At 36.7% G+C, this 18,938-nt stretch overlaps 1 protein-coding gene across 6 annotated transcripts in view; it reads right to left on the bottom strand.

Moving 5' to 3' along the window:
- LRCH2 (leucine rich repeats and calponin homology domain containing 2) overlaps window positions 1-18,938 on the bottom strand; it is a 102,035-nt gene that overhangs the window by 58,002 nt on the left and 25,095 nt on the right. For all 6 annotated transcript variants that reach the window (XM_087426456.1, XM_087426458.1, XM_087426457.1 and 3 more), the window contains exons 2-5: window positions 14,377-14,521; window positions 12,650-12,776; window positions 7,758-7,863; window positions 7,539-7,675 (exon numbers count right to left, since the gene is read on the bottom strand). In XM_087426456.1, coding sequence (XP_087282582.1) covers window positions 7,539-7,675; window positions 7,758-7,863; window positions 12,650-12,776; window positions 14,377-14,521 — 515 coding nt within the window. The remainder of the gene's footprint in view (window positions 1-7,538; window positions 7,676-7,757; window positions 7,864-12,649; window positions 12,777-14,376; window positions 14,522-18,938) is intronic.

Genomic DNA, 18,938 nt, shown 5'->3' with positions numbered 1-18,938 from the left:
CCAGGGACGCAGGGATGGTTCAACATCCACAAATCAATCAACGTGATACATCACATCAACAAAACAAAGAATAAAAACCACATGACCATCTCAATAGACGCAGAGAAGGCATTTGACAAGATCCAACATCCATTTATGATAAAAACTCTCAATAAAATGGGAATAGAAGGAAAGTACCTCAACATAATAAAGGCCATATATGACAAACCCACAGCCAACATCATACTCAACAGGGAAAGACTGAAAGCCATTCCTCTGAGAACAGGAATGAGGCAGGGCTGCCCACTCTCACCACTCCTGTTCAACATAGTACTGGAGGTTTTGGCCAGAGCAATTAGGCAAGAAAAAGGAATAAAAGGAATCCAAATAGGTAACGAAGAAGTGAAACTCTCACTATTTGCAGATGACATGATTGTATATATAGAAAACCCTAAAGAATCTGTTGGAAAACTATTAGAAACAATCAACAACTACAGCAAAGTTGCAGGGTACAAAATCAATCTACAAAAATCAGTTGCATTTCTGTATGCTAATAATGAACTAACAGAAAGAGAGCTCAAAAAGATAATACCATTTACAATTGCATCAAAAAGAATAAAATACCTAGGAATAAATCTTACCAAGGAGGTGAAGGACCTATACAATGAGAACTACAAGACATTATTGAAAGAAATCCATGATGACATAAAGAAATGGAAAGATATCCCATGCACGTGGATTGGAAGAATAAACATAGTTAAAATGTCTATATTACCTAAAGCAATCTACAGATTCAATGCAATCCCAATCAGAATCCCAATGACATTCTTCACAGAAATAGAAAAAAGAATACTAAAATTTATATGGGGCAACAAAAGACCCCAAATAGCTAAAGAAATCCTAAGAAAAAAGAACAAAGCAGGAGGCATCACAATCCCTGACTTCAAAACATACTACAAAGCAATAGTAATCAAAACAGCATGGTACTGGTACAAAAACAGACACACAGATCAATGGAACAGAATTGAAAGCCCAGAAATAAAACCACACATATACGGACAGCTAATTTTCGACAAAGGTGCTAAGAACACGCAATGGAGAAAGGAAAGTCTCTTCAATAAATGGTGTTGGGAAAACTGGACAGCCACATGCAAAAGAATGAAAGTGGACCATGTGCTATCGTCATTCACAAAAATTAACTCAAAATGGATCAAAGACCTGAAGGTGAGACCTGAAACTATAAAACTCATAGAAGAAAATATAGGCAACACACTATTTGACATTGGTCTTAAAGGAATCTTTTCGGATGACATGCCTACCCAGACTAGGGAAACTAAAGAAAAAACAAACAAGTGGGACTTTATCACATTAAAGAGCTTTTATAAGACTAATGAAACCAGAATCAAGATGAACAGACAACCAACCAGCTGGGAGAGAATATTTGCAAAACATACATCTGACAAGGGGTTGATCTCCATAATATATAAAGAACTCACACAACTGAACAACAAAAAAACAAACAACCCAATCAAAAAATGGGCAGAGGAAATGAACAGACACTTCTCCAAGGAAGATATACAGATGGCCAATAGGCACATGAAAAGATGCTCAACATCACTAATCATCAGGGAAATGCAAATCAAAACAACACTAAGATAGCACCTCACGCCCATTAGAATGGCTATAATCACCAAGACAAAAAACAACAAATGTTGGAGAGGATGTGGAGAAACAGGAACCCTCATACACAGCTGGTGGGAATGCAAATTGGTGCAGCCTCTATGGAAAACGGTATGGAGATTCCTCAAAGAATTAAAAATAGAGATGCCCTATGATCCAGCCATCCCACTACTGGGAATTTATCCAACGCACCTGAAATCAACAATCCAAAGAGGCTTATGCACCTCTATGTTCACTGCAGCATTATTCACCATAGCCAAGAAGTGGAAGCAACCTAAGTGTCCCTCGACTGACGATTGGATTAAGAAAATGTGGTATATATATACAATGGAATACTACTCAGCCATAAAAAAAGACAAAATCGTCCCATTTGCAACAACATGGATGGGCCTGGAGCGTATTATGTTAAGTGAAATAAGCCAGAAAGACAAACACTGTATGATCTCACTCATATGTGGAATATAAACCGACACATGGACAGAGAAAACTGGACTGTGGTTACCAGGGGCAGTGGGGGTGGGGGTGGGCACAAGGGGTGAAGGGAGTCATATATATGGTGATGGACAAACAAAAATGTACAACCCAAAATTTCACAATGTTAGAAACCACTAAAACATCAATAAAAAAAAAAAAATGGGAAAAAAAAATAAATAAATGGCCAGCAATAGGATACATTGGAGCATATGAGGAAGCCATTTGGTGTAAAACTAATTGGGCCTGACATGTTTTTTTTTTTTCCCCCAAAAGGGGCCTGTAGCCTCCGTTCATCAATTGTATATCTGCCCTAAGCAATTAGCTTGTCCCAAAGACAAAAGCAATGCCCTTAAGGTGTAAATGCAACTTCCCCCACATTGGCATTTCCTTAAGTATAATCATTTCTCCCTAGGCTAGAATTTGATTGCTGCGCTCATCCTGTGATCACCCAACTCGAGACAACAGCCACGCCCATGGAGACAGCAGACCTGATACCCACTGTGTCCATCAATGGAGGTGCTGACAGGTCAAGGTTGTGGCTATTATAAAAGGGACATTGCAATCACATGTGGTACATGCTCTTTGATGGTATATAACCACGCTGTACACCCCACTTCTTTGGAGTGCTCCATTTCTTTGTGAAAGGACTCTCCTGGGTTATATGGTCCTCAAACATTGGTTCATAGTAAACTCACCCCAAGTTGGTTTTATAAAAAAAAAGAAAAAAAACTTTTGAGCTATTCGAATATAAATACATTACAAATTAAAATGTATTTTATTATCTGTCCAAACTAAAAAAAACAACAACTTATCTTTCATTACCAAATGCTGGTGAATTACTTTCTTTTTAAATTTAATTATCATACTAACTCATGTACATAGTTTTAAAAATCAAAGAGAATTATAAAACCGATAACAAAAACTTAATTCCCCACTCTACCCCTTTCAATCACTATGACCCAGTCCTCACATTCAACTCTTTTAGTTGGTTTTCTGCTATTTACCTTCATATTTATAAATAATATGATTCTACTGGTATTTTTGTATTTTTCAATTATAGATTTTATTTATTGAGGTTTTACCAAGGAAGACGAGGACTTAGATTTCTTACATTACCATTTCCACCACTATCACATATCATCAACACCACCACTACCATCCTCCTATCTCTAATCCCCATCAATTCATATAAACATATTTCCTCCCTCTTCAGAAACATAGTATAGTAGGTAGAGCATGGACTCTGGAATCAGACTGCCTTGGTTTGAAACCAGGCTCTACCACATACTAGCCATGTTATCTTGGACAAGTTACTTAACTTCTATGCCTCTGTTTCCTCAAATACAAAATGAGGTATAATGACAGTACCTGTTTTACAGGGTTGCTATAAGAATTAAATGAGTTAATGCATGTAAAGCATTTTCCACAGTGCCTGGAGCACAGTAAGTGCTACATAAATCTTTGCTATTATTATAACTAAGTCACAATTTCTCATTAAATCAAAATCCAGTATTTACAATATTAAGACCAAGAAAATATTCACAGATGAACCACATAAAGTACATTTCCTTTCTCCATTTTTCCTACAGTGACTTAACTGAACCCATTTTTCCCTTTGCATAATTTTCTGTATGCCTATTACTAATTCATTCCTGACTCTCTGACAGAACTGTAAAACATCTCTCCATACTGACCAACACATCAAGTCATCTATTTCATTCTTTTCTTTCTTCTTTTTGGAGACAACCCCCCTATACTAAACTGACTGATTACTCTCTAGGCCTATGCATACCTGTCAATCTTGGACATGAAGAATTCCTCTTTCTTAATTTACTCCCTCATTTTGATATAGCACACCTTCTGCTAGCTTCCTAATAAAGGATGAATGAGAGTTAAAATTTTTGAGACCTTGCATGTTTGAAATTGTCTTTTTTCTACCTCACACTTGACTGATAGTTTGAGTATAGAAAGTTGGAAATATTCCCTCAGTCTCTGAAGCCATCATTCTAACATCTTCTAGCTTCCTGTGCTGCTGCTGAGAAATCATTCTGATTACCACTCCTATGAATGTGACCCATTTTGTTTCAATGAAAGCCTTTCAGTGTTTTGGTCTCTGTCTTTCATGTTAGAGATTATTCCTGCAATGTCTAGTGATCTGTGGCTGTCTGTTCATTTTCAACAGTAAAACAATAAGAAGACAACTGGAAGCTCTGTGTATGCAGAGAGAAGTTTACCAATGGTGAGCCCCACTGTCTAGTGGGGACTGGCCACGTCATCAGGGGACTCCTAAAGATCAGTATGTATATAGGCTTTTTCTCCTAGTTCAGTTTACCAAGGGAGAAATCCACCAATCCTGCCTGAGATACATAAGACAAGCTGCAAGCATTCTGGGAGGCAAGCAAGAGAAGTCTAACAGAGGGTCCCAACATTCAGTATGCAAGCATTCACTGTTTTCAGTATGAGATTGTACTCCTGCCCATTGCTGTACCTGGAGCCCCTGACTCTGGTTTTGTCTCTTTATAATTGTGCTGTCCAATATAGTAGCTACTAGCCACAGGTGGCTATTTAAATTTACATTAATTAAATCTAAATAAAGCTAAAAATTCAATTCTTCAGTCACACGACATACTTTCAAGCGCTCAACAGCCACTTGTGGCTACCATATTGGACAGTGCAGATACAGAAAATTTCCATCACCACAGAAAGTCCTAATGGACAGCACTGCTATCAACACTAAACTCCAGGCTTCTGCTGAGGTAAGGAGTGATAGTCATTTGGCTGCTGAGCTGAGGGAGAGAATCTGAGACAATCTACCTACTCCTCAGAGTAAACCCCAGGCTTCTGCTAAGGGAAGTGAGAGGCAGTCATGTGGCTGTGGAGCAAAGTGCAAGAATCTGAGGGTGTAAATCTTGGACCTGTTTATTGAAACTAGACTTATTTTGCAAATACATTAGCCTTAATTTGATGATCTTTGGTAGAAATGAGAGTGATTTTAGAGAGAAAAATTATGTTTCAGTAGCACACCTTTGTGGATATTAGATTCTAGTTCTGTTAATTGCCTTTGAGGTTTTTGTTTTCTACCTGTAAACTGGACTGGATCCTGAATTCTTCTAGTTTTCTCAAATATCTGGCCACAAATCTCCAAACTAACGTTTTCAATTTTTTTCCCTCCTTTTGATTTGGAATTATTGAGAACTGAAACGACCCTTTTTCATGAAGCCCTGCAAACTGAAGCTGAACAACTTGATATAAACTTAAGAGAGATCACCACAATAGCCCATGTTTAGACAATCTTCATGCCTATTGCTGTGTAAGCCACTCAAAAAGATACCTGAACACCTGATGACATTATCAGAGACATTTCAAACTGCAAAAGATGCTTCAACCCTGACATCTAGAAATCTTCTTGACTGGCTGTCCCCTGGGCTCAGAAACTCATTTATAATTTGCTCTAACCATTAATCTTTGTCTTTCTTTTGTTTCCATAGAAATGCTTCTTATTAAATACCTGATTGCTTTTTTACATAATGTAGGCCTAACTTTGGAAGCCCACCTGCCTCACTGCCTCCTGAAATGAATTTAACTGGACTGACCTATTGTCAGGACTAAGAGACTGGTTCAATGAGATGGAACAATCTACCCACTCAGCTTCTGGACTGTGAAATTTCTTGGAGAAGTTTCAAAGGCATGACTGTAGGGGAGCAGAATTTGAAACCCAAAAATGTTATCTCTGGCTTGATTATTTTTGAGAACAAAGGACTCAGGAAGAAACTTTGAACTTCCCCCTAACTGCCTAAATTTAGAATTTAACATAGAAGGCCTATTCCAGGAAGGAGCTATCACCATAGATATCTACAGTATAATATGAACTAAGTATGGTGGACAGAGAGGAACCTAGCAAGGCCCATTTGATCAGAGTCCTCTCCATGTCCCATCGTCTCTGCAAGGCATGGGTAAACATTTGTTTACCAAACATTTGCTTTTCCCTCTCCATGTGAATTGACTTCCTCACCTTTGAAGTTCCAAACCACTATTCCCAACATCCTGCTTTGTCTTTAGCTGAAAATGGTATTTAAGGTGGTGGCTTCAGTCAGTAACTTTTGGCAAGTTACTAAGTTTTCTTGAGTTTCTCCCATGTATACATGTTATTAAACTTTGATTTTCTCCTGTTATTCTGTCTCATGTCAATTTAATTCTTAGATAAGCTAGAAGAAACTAGAAGGGTAGAGGAAAATTTCTTCCTCCCCTACAGTAGCCACTAGTCACATGAAGCTATTTACATTTAATCAAAATTAAATTAAATTTAAAAATTTGGTTCCTTAGTGGCACTAGCTATATTTCAAGTACTCAATAGCCACATGTGGCAAGTGGCTACGGTACTGGTCAGCACAGATTACAGAACATTCCCATCATTCAGAACGTTCTACTGGACAACACTGCCTTAGACATTCTACAGACCTTCATATTTTCAGTCTTTCACATCTATATTCAGAGTTACATGTTTCCTCCAATACCCAAGCCATTCTCAGGTTTAACACAGTAAATCAACTTGCTCCTTATTGTCTTCTCCCATAGCAGACACAAGTTTCAGTTTTCCCCATCCTGCTAAGGCAGCTACTACCAAGACCCCAGGCAGCCTTTATTTGAATTAGAAAAAGCACCTCCTTTGTAATGAGTGGAATGTACCTTCGTAGGAAGAAAAAGGCAATCCTTCTTCTGGATGTATGCAAACACTGTGCCAGGGCACATGGTGTGAAAGTAGAGTGCAGGCTGGCATTTCACTGCCATGTGCCTCCTCAGCCAGATACTCTTGTGCAGTATAAGTAGAGACCCTAGTTACCATTATTTCACCTATTTTCCATTTCCCAAAATTCTGTTGTCCTCTTCTTTCCTGCTGTCCATTTCTCTCTCATTCTTTGTCCTTAGGGGTTTATATCTTAATGTATTCCTTGACTATCATTTTAGTGGATTCCACATGGATTTAATCCTCAAACTAAAAATCTGAATTAATACTTTTCCACTTGTATCTTGTTCTTTCCGTTATGATTCCATCTATCAGTGCTAAAGATGTGCTCCAATCAATCACACAACAAATTTCAAGTAGATATATACCTAAGTAGGACAAAGGTAGAGAGACTCCATAGTCTCTCCTTTTAAAATAACATTGACAACCAGAATTATCAATTCACAAGCAGAAAGTTGATACCTGGATTTTCCAAATCCTATTCTCTAAAAACTAAGCTGAAATTCCTACCAAAGTGAAAAAGTCACTTCTCAGAAAAACTCCTTTAGACAATACCTCAACAACGAATTGACTCCTAATTCCAATGCTTTTTGATTTACCAATAACAGATATAATTACGAATAAAAATAGAAGAAAAAAATATCATATTTTTATTACAAACCTGTGCTGGTGGTACTTGCAAGGGATTGTTATCCAAAATTATTACTTGTAAATGATGCAGCTTCCTGTAGCAAACTGGAATTTCGGTCACTTTATTACAAGAGAAATCCAGCTTGACTAAGGGAAGATCTCCTAATTCTGTTCAGAAATGAAAATAATTAAATTAAATTTTACATAGTTGCTCTCTTATTCACGTCAGTAAAAACAGTAAGCATCTTACCATCTGGCAACACATGAAGATTATTTCTTCTTATATTTAGCTCTCTAAGTGAATGTAATTTTCCCATTTGTTGGGGAAGGACCTGAATTTCATTGCAGCTAATATCCTAAGGAAAACAAGAAAATAAAATTATAACAAACTGAAAAATATAGATATATTTCAATTTTTAAATTAAAGCACATGGCTAATGGCTAGCAAAAGTTACCTCTAACGTTCTTTTTCTAAAGGTGGATTATCTGGCAGATTTCTATTTATATTACATCATGAAGTCAACCCAGCACAGTTAATATCAATTTTTCTGTGCAAAAATTTGAGGTTATAATTTAATACTACTTAAGTCAGCCTTTTGAAAATCTCAATTAAAGACCACTCTCACCAACTGAAACAAGAAGTAAGAATGATCCAAGTGCTCTTCATTCGGAAGTAAAATAAAAGACAACTATCAGTCATTGTGATAATCTGCCAAGTATACTACTTTTGAGATACTTGGTTGAGCAGAAGCTGAGAAAGTCAAGGATTTATAGATGTGAGCTGAAGAATCAAGGACAATGGTCAGGATCAATTTAACTAAACCTCTTTCTCAAAGAGATACAAAATATGAGGGGTTACAAACTCAAAGTTTTGTGGCTCACATCATAACCCAAAGACATTCTAGGAGATCTGAATTGGAAATGTCTCAGGGTTAAATTAAAATGCAAGCCCTGATTTAAAGGTAAATAACATCACATTTCCATAATAAGAGGATAAAGAACAGCTTAAGTTAACTATGCTCTCCTCTCCCTCCCCTTTCTTATTACCACATCAACAAAAAGGGAAGAAAAATCTGCAAAAAGATCTAGACAGCAGTCATTCCAGACACACTGCAAATGAAATTCATATTCTACTGCAACTGCCCCCAATTTCCAATTTTCACTGGAAATGATAATGGCTTGAAGGGAGAGGAGTGGCACGTATATTCAGTTTTATCAAAAGTAAAAAAGGCAGGAAGGTGAATTCAAAAGAATCCTAAAACTACGTAGGGAAGAATCCAATTAAGCTATAGATGATTAGAAAATGTATCCTACATACTTCTTTCAAACTATATCTAAGGCATCTTCATTCAACAACAAATATTTATCAAATACCAACTATTTACTAGGCACTGTTCTAGGTGCTAGAGATACATCAAGGAATAAAATTAAAAATTCCTGCCTCATAGCTCCTTATGGAGCTTACATTCTAGCAAGAGAAGATTATATAATATGCTAGAGGGTGATAAGTGCCATTAAAAAAAACAACAGAGCAGAGTAAAGGAAAATGGTAGTGCTAGTAGTGTGGGGGGATATTAGCAATTTAGATTGTCTCATACAGAAACTGATATTTGAGCAATATTGTCAGAGCGGACAGTATGAGCCATGCCAATACATAAGAAAGGAATATTCCAGACAGAAGGAACAATAAATGTAAAGGCTCTTAGGCAAAACACGTCTGACATGTACTAAGAACAGCAAGGAAACCAGTGCAACTAGAAGGAAGTGGCTAAGGGGGAGACTAGGCTGGGAGGAGGGGTATGACTTTGACTTTTACTCTTTTACTCAGAGACGTGGGCAGGAACTAGAAACTTTTAAACAGAGGTATGACATGATCCGACTTTTATGTTTTGACAGGATCACCTTACCTGCTGTGTTGAGAATAGGTTATTATCCAAATGACGGATAACAAAATTTTGGGAAAATGCCCTTTAAAGTAAATATTATTGCTTCCACCCAAGGGTGTCTAATACTGAAAATTTCCATATAGAAATTCGATAGATAGCTGCCATTTCCCAGAAAAAAATAAACCCAGGCATAGGAAACTGACCCAGTCACCAATGGGTACTCTACAAAACACTCTGCTGGAGACTGGAGACCTGAGAGTATTTCCTAGGTTATTTTTTTTTTTTTTTTTTTTTTTGGTGAGGAAGATTGGCCCTGAGCTAACATCTGTGTCCATCTTCCTCTATTTTGTACGTGGGATGCCACCACAGCATGGCTTGATGAGCGGTGCATACGTCCGCACCTGAGATCCGAACCTGTGAACCCCGGGCCACCAAAGCGGAGTGCACAAACTTAACCACTATGTCCCTTCCTAGGTTTCTAATGACAGAATTTCAGTGTAGTTGGCTCCCACATTCTTGTGGAACAGTGTCATGGGAACATCTTCCAACGACAGGTAATACCCACAAATTTATTATGTGATTTACAATTGTCAATTAGTCATCCTAATACTATCTATCTACTGTTATTGATTTCAAGTGTTTAAAGCATAATAATTTTTTGGGCCGGCCCCGTGGCTTAGCGGTTAAGTGCGCGCACTCCACTGCTGGCGGCCCGGGTTCGGATCCCGGGTGCGCACCGACGCACCGCTTCTCCGGCCATGCTGAGGCCGCATCCCACATACAGCAACTAGAAGGAAGTGCAGCTATGACATACAACTATCTACTGGGGCTTTGGGGGAAAAATTAATAAAATTAAAAAAAAAAAAATGAAGATCAATTTAAAACAAAAAAAAGCATAATAATTTTATAGTGCCCAGTAAAATAATGGTATTTAATTTTTTGTGTGTGTGTGTGTGAGGAAGATCAGCCCTGAGCTAACATCCATGCCAATCCTCCTCTTTTTGCTGAGGAAGACTGGCACTGAGCTAACATCTATTGCCAATCCTCCTCCTTTTTTTTTTTTTCCCCTTCTTCTCCCCAAAGCCCCAGTAGATAGTTGTATGTCATAGTTGCACATCCTTCTAGTTGCTATATGCGGGATGCCACCTCAGCATGGCCAGACAAGCGGTGCATCGGTGCGCGCCTAGGATCCAAACCCAGGCCGCCAGTAGCAGAGCGCATGCACTTAACCACTAAGCCACGGGGCCGGCCCCTGGTATTTAATATTTTTAAAATATTCTATTTAAATAAAAATACTAGAATAAATCTAAAAATCCTAAAATATTTTTGAGATTTCATTTATCCAAAAACTATCTCATGTAATATAATTTAGAACATAGAGCAAAAACTGAATTATAAAAAAAAGAAAGAAATTACAGAGCCATAGAATCTTAAAGTACAACATTTATAAAATCTTTAAAAAGATTAACAGTATCCAGGTCAAAGAAAGTAATGGTCCCCTTTTATCATGAATTTGTTAGATCACATCCGGAATCTTCTGTTCATTTGTAAGTACAACATTAAAAGAGACCTTAATAAAAGGGAACATTTTCAGGATAGAAATAGCTAAAAGTAAAAGTAATAAAGAATAGAAATATAGAAAATATAGAAAGGAATAAAAGTAATAAATATGTTTAAGCTATAGAAAAACAGGTCTTAGAGTTTCGTAAAATGGAGAGTAGACACACAATAGATTACAAATATCTGAAGGGAAGAGAAGTTGTCATTATCTATACTTCTTCACATGGTAGTCCCAGGACCATTGGATGAAAGTGATAGGGGCATGTATTTTAGTTCAAACTAAGAAAGATAACAGAGTTTTGCAAAAGATAATTAGGGCTGCCTCAGACACACACAGAAAGATGTGTCCACCATTGAAAATATACAACTAGATGTGTCAGGGATTCCTGCGTTAGGAAGTGGTTATAGCTGATCGCTTATAAGATTTCTTACAACCTCAAAATTCCATGGTTCTAAAACATAACAAGACAGGGCCGGCCCCGTGGCTTAGAGGTTAAGTGCGCACGCTCCGCTACGGGCGGCCCGGGTTCGGATCCCGGGCGCACACCGACGCACTGCTTCTCCGGCCATGCTGAGGCCGCGTCCCACATACAGCAACTAGAAGGATGTGCAACTATGACATACAACTATCTACTGGGGCTTTAGGAAAAAAAAAGGAGGAGGATTGGCAATAGATGTTAGCTCAGAGCCATTCTTCCTCAGCAAAAAGAGGAGGATTAGCACGGATGTTAGCTCAGGGCTGATCTTCCTCACAATCAATCAATCAATAAATAACAAGACTAAGTTCAAGGAAGTCTCCTTGCATTATAATTGTACATGCAAGTATTCCTCAATGAAGAAAGACACTCCTAAAATTCCTATTCATTACATTCTATTTGTGCATTAATTTCCCATTATAAAACTCTAGATAAGTTCCTAAAGAAAACTTTTGGCCCTCTATACATAATAAAGCCATACTTAAGAATACTTTTAAAATATCTATATATTGGGAAAGCATTACTTAAGACAAAACAGAAAATAAAAATAAACAGCATAGTATATTGCGTGAGGTGGAAGTGACAGAAAGATGTGAAAACAGCTCAATGCTTTGAGGGTCTGATATGTTTCTCCCAGAGTTCAATGCCCTTTAATATCTAAAATGTTATGTTCAAAGTAATTTAAATTATTGCTATATTTCTAGAATCAACTGTATATAATGACCTCTTTCCATTTATCCTGGTCTCAAAAGTGTTATAAAATCACAGGAGGATTAGGAGAGGAAGAGTTATTTTGTTCATTCTACTGTTTGCAGGCATTATACTCTCTTCTTTTATCCCTTTTCTCTGAGGCTCTTATAGTGGCCCTGTAAAACCTTACAAAAAAAAACCTTATCTTTTCCTGGTCTAAGACCTTTACTGACCACAAAATGGACAGACAAATGCTTACTCATTTGAAAAGCATTTCTTAAGACTTGTAAGCAAGCCTTCTGACCTCACTAGGACTGAGGAACAACCAGGTCTTTATTGTGACTGTGAGCTAAAATCAGACATAAGCAATGGTATCTCAAAATTTTACTCAAGTGAACTTAGGCATATACCAAGTTATTCCTTTTTTAAAAACAGTACGGTGAAATCCCATAAAGGGATGAGTAATCTTTCAAAATATAAAGGCATGTATTAAGCATATTATATACAATCAATACAACTATTTTACTCACCAATTCCATTAAATCTTTTAACTTTCCAATTTCTTCTGGAATGGATACCAGTTTATTATTACTGACGACCAAAACTTTAAGGGGAAGATCAAATAGGTATTTTGGCAATGTTGATAAAAGATTTCGACTGAAAAGAATAAGAAAGTCTCATTATGAGAAATATGTCTGAAACTTGATATGTTATGTTGAAAAAAAACAAATCACCTCAAAGTAAATAAGCTTTCACTAAATAATAACTATCATTTAATGAATGCTTACTTTGTATCGGGCTAAAATTCTGACATGCACTATCTCATTTAATCCTCACATTAGCCCCACAAGATGGGTAGTATTATGTCCATTATACAAATAAGAAAACAAAGGTTAAAACTCATTAAGTGACTTTCCCAGGCACAGGCGACTGCAAAGCCTGTGCTGTTGATATTATCCTACACACCACCAGTTCTCAAAAACTCAGAATCATTCTTCTGAGCTGAAGAATGCCAGAACCTTGCTCACTGGTATAATTTCACTAAATTCAGTACTTCCATGCCTCTAACTAGGCAAAGGCTCCAAGGATAAATCTGCATGCACTATGTTCGAATTTATGAAAGAATGAATAGGATCAGATCTTCAAAAACATATAGTAACCCTAACCTTTTGTTACAGTTTATAGTAGAATAGCCCACTAGTACCTTTACCTCGGCTCAAAGTTGATATAACATTCCTATCTCTGTGGACACATTTAAATATAACAACAACTAACACTTATTGAGTGCTTACTATGTGTCAGGCCATGTTCAGAGCACCTCACGTGAATTAACTTGACTAACCCTCAGAACAACCTACTTAGGAAGATAGATACTATTATCATAATGCCCATTTTACAGATAAAGAAACAGTCAAAAAGAGATTAAGTAAATTGCTCAAAGTCACATAGCTGGTAAATGCAAGAGCCAGGAGCAAGAGCCAGGCAATCTGGCTCTCAGGTCCTTGCCCTCAAACAACTGTGGTCAAATTTATACACCAATGCAGACTGACCCAAACGGTCCCTGCTATAGACTGAATGTTTGTGTCCCCCCCAAAATTCATATGTTGAAACCTAATCCCCAAAGTGATGGTATCTGGAGGTGAGGCCTTTGGGAGGTGATTAGGTCATGAGGGCAGAGTCCTCATGAATGGGATTAGTGCCCTTATAAAAGGGCACTAATTATTATTAAGCAGTATTAACATCAACTGTCATCCACTTTCTAATGTTCCAACACTCCCATCCAAATCTATCCATCCTTGAAGTAGCAACAAGAAGTCACAAGTGTGAAAAATATAACTCAAGAACTGTTTCTTTATGATGTTTCACTTTAACTGAGGATGTATACAAATAAATCTGTATTGTGGTGCTATGATTTCAGTAAAATATCTCTGATCTAAAGTCTTGCTACTCAAAGTGATCTAAGGACCAGCAGGCAAGCACATTACCAGGGGGTTTGTTAGAATGGAGGCTCCACTGTAGACCTGTGGAATCAGAATCTGCATTTTAGTCGCCGGGTGATTGCTGTGCACATTAAAGCTTGAGAAGCACTGCTCTCAAGAACAAGACCAAAAGTAGCGTGGACATATAAAAATACAAATAAGATACTGTTGAGATAAATAGAGGCTACATAGCCAAACCAAACACAGTCTTCTGCTACTAAAAAAGGATTAGAACTGTAATAAAAAACAAAAATGACCAAAAACAAAAGTTGCCTTACCTAATGTTAAGGTACGTTAACATCTGTAGGTTTTTAATGGCTTCGGGAATGGTTTTGATGCAATTATGATACAAATTTAATGTTTCAAGAGGTGCAAATAACCAGACATCAGAAGGAATTTCTGTAAAACGATTTCTTGAAAGATCTGAAAAACAAAAGTAACGTTTGAGTGTCAAACATACACCTATATCTATGGTAATTAACCCGAGAACTATTTTCATACTTGCTGAATCACTTAGAATCCAAGCAACTATTTAAAATATGATAAAATATTATCTACCATAACCTTGAAGGCAAAAAAATATCATACAGAAATATACTCATGGAAAGCCTGTTTATTAACAAATTATACTTGATATGCTTCAATATTTTTAAAATTTATCTTTTAAAATACCAATGAGGAATTCACTCTGATCTTTAAAACCACAAAAACACCTCCCCTGATCCCACACCCCCTTCCAACTACCTCTTCCTCCTTCACTGCCAAAGTTACATAAATACACAACACAACTAAATTTCTTACTTACCATGGACTTCTCAACCAGTGGGAGAAGTGCCCACCAAGGTCACCAACAGCCTCCATATCAATAACTACTCATTCACTTGGAAATATTTCTTTTCTCTTGGCTTGGAAGACTAACACCTCTGGATCACTTCCTATTATCTTTCTGGCTACTTCTTAGTCTCTTGCCAGATTCTCCTCTACCCAAATTGTGAATGCTGGTGTTCCTAAGGGCTGTGACAAATGGTACTCTTTCCTTCTTAATATATACACTCTAGTGAGTGATTTCCTCCAATCCCAGGGCCAAATTATATTCATATACTGACATATTTCAAATTAAAGATATGTCCAAACATCTATGTTCTGATCTTCAGGACTTCCTCTTGATATTTCTCAGGCACCTCAAATTCTACAAGCTTAAAATCTGAACTGAAGATCTTCCACACATCTGTTTTTCTCATCTCAGATAACGTAACTAATACCCTCCTGGTGAGTTGCTCAAGCCAGAAACCTGGCATTCATCCTTGATTCCTTCCTCTCCTAAATTATTCCAAGTACACACAAATATACATCCATTCATTCAAGTTTTCACAAAAATAAAATCATAGAATTATTATAACTATTATACCTCTATTAAAGGTTTATTTGTTAAATAAAATTTTAAAAAATATTTAGGACATCACATAGCAGGTTGAAAAAAATACCCTAAAACAGTTTCTCAACCGAAGCACTACTAACCTTTTGGGCTACATAACTATTTGTTGTATGGGACTATCCTGGGCATTGTAGGATATTTAGCAGCATCCCTGGCATCTAACCATTAGATGCCAGTAATATGCTCTAGTCGTGTCAGCCAAAAAATGTCCCCTGGGGTGCAAACTCCCCTACCCCTGTTGAGAACCACTGCCTGAACAATTATCTAATTAGCTACCTTATTATAGAAAAATACTTTGCTTACAGTAGGTCATTATACTTATTTGGTTAAAAACATAAGAATATTATTTACCTCCATCAGGGAGAATATATATGGTGTAGCTTAGCCCACTGTACCTCATTTAGCATCTGGTCTGCCTGGCCTCATAAGAACAGCCTCCTCCCAATGTTCAAATTCCTCACTCTGAGGGATGACACCTATTTACTCAGCAATATAGTAAATTCCTTATTCAGAACATTAATATATATGTATTAATATAATGTTTTATATGTATGTGTGTGTATACTCACTCATCTAATGCAAAATCTTATAATTGACAAAAGAAAACATTAGTTACGATGATATAATATGAAAATTAATTTGGATTCTTCTTCCTCCCACCATAACATTTTGAATAACTAAATACAGTAAAAGATAGAATTACTAGAAACCAAAATCTGAACTTGAAATAGAAATGTCTCAATATCCTGGCTTACCTTCTCTGGATACCCAAGAATCACACCGTTCTATCGAGGGGGAAAAATTAAGTCATTGTTTTTTTAGTTTAGGATGTTTCCTTTACATTTAGGCTTTTACCTCTTATTCTTGTAACTTCAAAATCCTGGGAATTGAAATTATGCCCAGTTTGTTATCCTGTATAATACCTAGTATTAAGTACTCATAAATAATACAGTGGTCCTAGAGATAGATGATGGTAGCTTGAATTAAGATTCAAGAATAGAGATAAGAAAAGTAGATAGAATTTGAAATATATATATATATATATATTTTAGTGTGTTTGTGTGTGTGTGAGGAAGACTGGCCCTGAGCTAATGTCCGTGCCCATCTTCCTCCACTTTATATGGGACGCCACCACAGCATGGCCTGACAAGCAGTGCGTCGGTGCGCGCCCGGGATCTGAACCCGGGCCGCCAGCAGCGGAGCGCGCACACTTAACCGCTACACCACGGGGCCGGCCCCAGAAATATATTTTGATACTAGTACTTACAGGGATTGGGCAGGTGACTGTCTATGTGGGATAAATAAGAGGTAAGAATAAAGGACAGCACCCAGGATTCTGGCCTAGGCACCTGAATGATGATATTTAATAGAAGAGTAGGGGTAGAACAGGATTTTTGTTGTTGTTGCTGGTGGGGGTTTTGTTTTGTTTTCTGAGGCAGAGGTTAGAATCAAGGGTTCAATTTTATATTTGTATAAACTGAGATTTCTGAAAGAGATCCAATGGGGGGTGTGTGAAATGGTTGGTTAGATGATGCTGGATGTCGGAAGTGAGGTCTGGGATGGATATATAAAACTGATGGATATATAAAATTGAAAGTCATGGGAATATGGTAGTACTATAAAATCATAGAAATGGAAAACATCACCTAACATCCGTGTACTGAGTTAGAAAGAGAGTTCAAGAACGGGCCGTCGGGAAGGCCAACAATTACAAGCTGAGTAGAGAAAAAATCAGCAAGCAAAGAGTGAAAATAATGGTCAAGAGAAAACACAATAACCATATAAAGAGAGTGTTCAAAGAAGTGACAGGAGAAAAAGCCAAAATATCAATATTAATAACAAGAGGGATTTTAATAAAATAATTTAAATATCAAGATACTATTTTAATAACTTACATATTATTGTGTGATGCTTTATGTTCTTTCCTCTCCAAAAAAAGATTAATTAAATTACAGAGTAATATTACGAATTCCCTTAGGGAATTTAATTAAATTTGCATTAATAAACTATTTTCTGGATAAACTAATATATTTATTTAGTAAACATCACTTAAAATTACAATTAACCATTATTCTAATTTAATTGAGTTAAATCAAATAAAGCATAATAAAGTCAAAATTAAAACTCAAGCTATTATAAAGCCTCTAATTAAGGAAATCTTGTTATAGGGTTTTTCAGATTTTAAATGTGTATGAACATTCTTTCTAAGAATTGGGTAAACAGAATAACAGCGCCAAAATATAATATGGAAGGCAAGATGGGAAATACAGAACAATTTGTGTCTTAATTTCTCGAACTATCTCATACTAACAGCATCTCATATTTTCCCTCAAAAAAGTGAAAATTAACTTTTATTACAGATATAATGGATAAAATTTAAACTCTGATTTAAATTTTTTATCTTGTGATGTACAATTAAATCATAAGGGCGTTTTTATAACATTAAAAATCATTTAATTAACATGTGCACTAGGGCAACTAGAATAATATGACTAATGATGAACATATTATCTCCAAGAAATACGTGCAAAATTGGTATTTTATTTAATATGGTTCCATTTAAAGATGGGAAAACAAACTGCTAATTTATTCCTTATGAGGAGATTCATTTCACAACAGCTTTAAAGTCTGCCTTCTTAGGGATGAAGGAGAACTTGGGGAAAAAACAATTATAAAGATGTTTCACCTTTCCCACAAAAAAAGGAAATTAAAATTTGTTCCTTATCTTCCTGTAGTGAGCTGAATGGTGGCCCTCAAAGATATCAGTTCCTAATTCCCGGAACCTGCGAATGTTGGCTTATATGGTAAAATTCTTGCAGATGTAATTTAAGAATCTTACAATGAGGAGATTATCCTGGATCATCCAAGTGGTCCTTAATTGCCATCACATGTAACCTTATAAGAGGAAGACAGAGGGAGATTACAGACACACAGAGAAGGCCATGTGAAGATAGAGGCAGACATTGGAGTGATGCAGCCAAGGAATGTCAGCCTTCACCAGAAGCTGGAAGAGGCAAGGAATGGATTCTCCGAGACCTAGAGCCTCTGGAGGGTGTCCCCTAAGACTCATTTCAGACTTCTGGTCTCCAGAACTCTAAGAGAATAAATTTCTGTTGTTTTAAACCACTAAGTTTGTGGTAATTTGTTACAGCAGCCACAGGAAACTAACATACTTCTCAAAAACAGTTTATCAGAATTAATGAGAAAACATCTGCAAAATTAAAAAAAAAATTATATAGCTGTGTATTTTTTTTTTCTCCACCAGTAAAGTGATTTCTCAGTTAATTAGTATCCTTGGGGATGAGAACCTTTATAACCACTGAACTATTTTTCTTTTGTGTTGGTTTTAACCATAAATCATATCAAGCAGTATTGGCAATAACTCAACAGTAGACAGACTGCTGT

This window comes from Ceratotherium simum, chromosome X (assembly GCF_057802395.1).
Source record: "Ceratotherium simum simum isolate JZ-2026a chromosome X, ASM5780239v1, whole genome shotgun sequence".
In the NCBI taxonomy this organism is placed as follows: domain Eukaryota; kingdom Metazoa; phylum Chordata; class Mammalia; order Perissodactyla; family Rhinocerotidae; genus Ceratotherium; species Ceratotherium simum.
The sequence above is the reverse complement of the archived record's forward strand: the minus strand, read 5'-3'. Positions and strand labels throughout refer to the sequence as shown.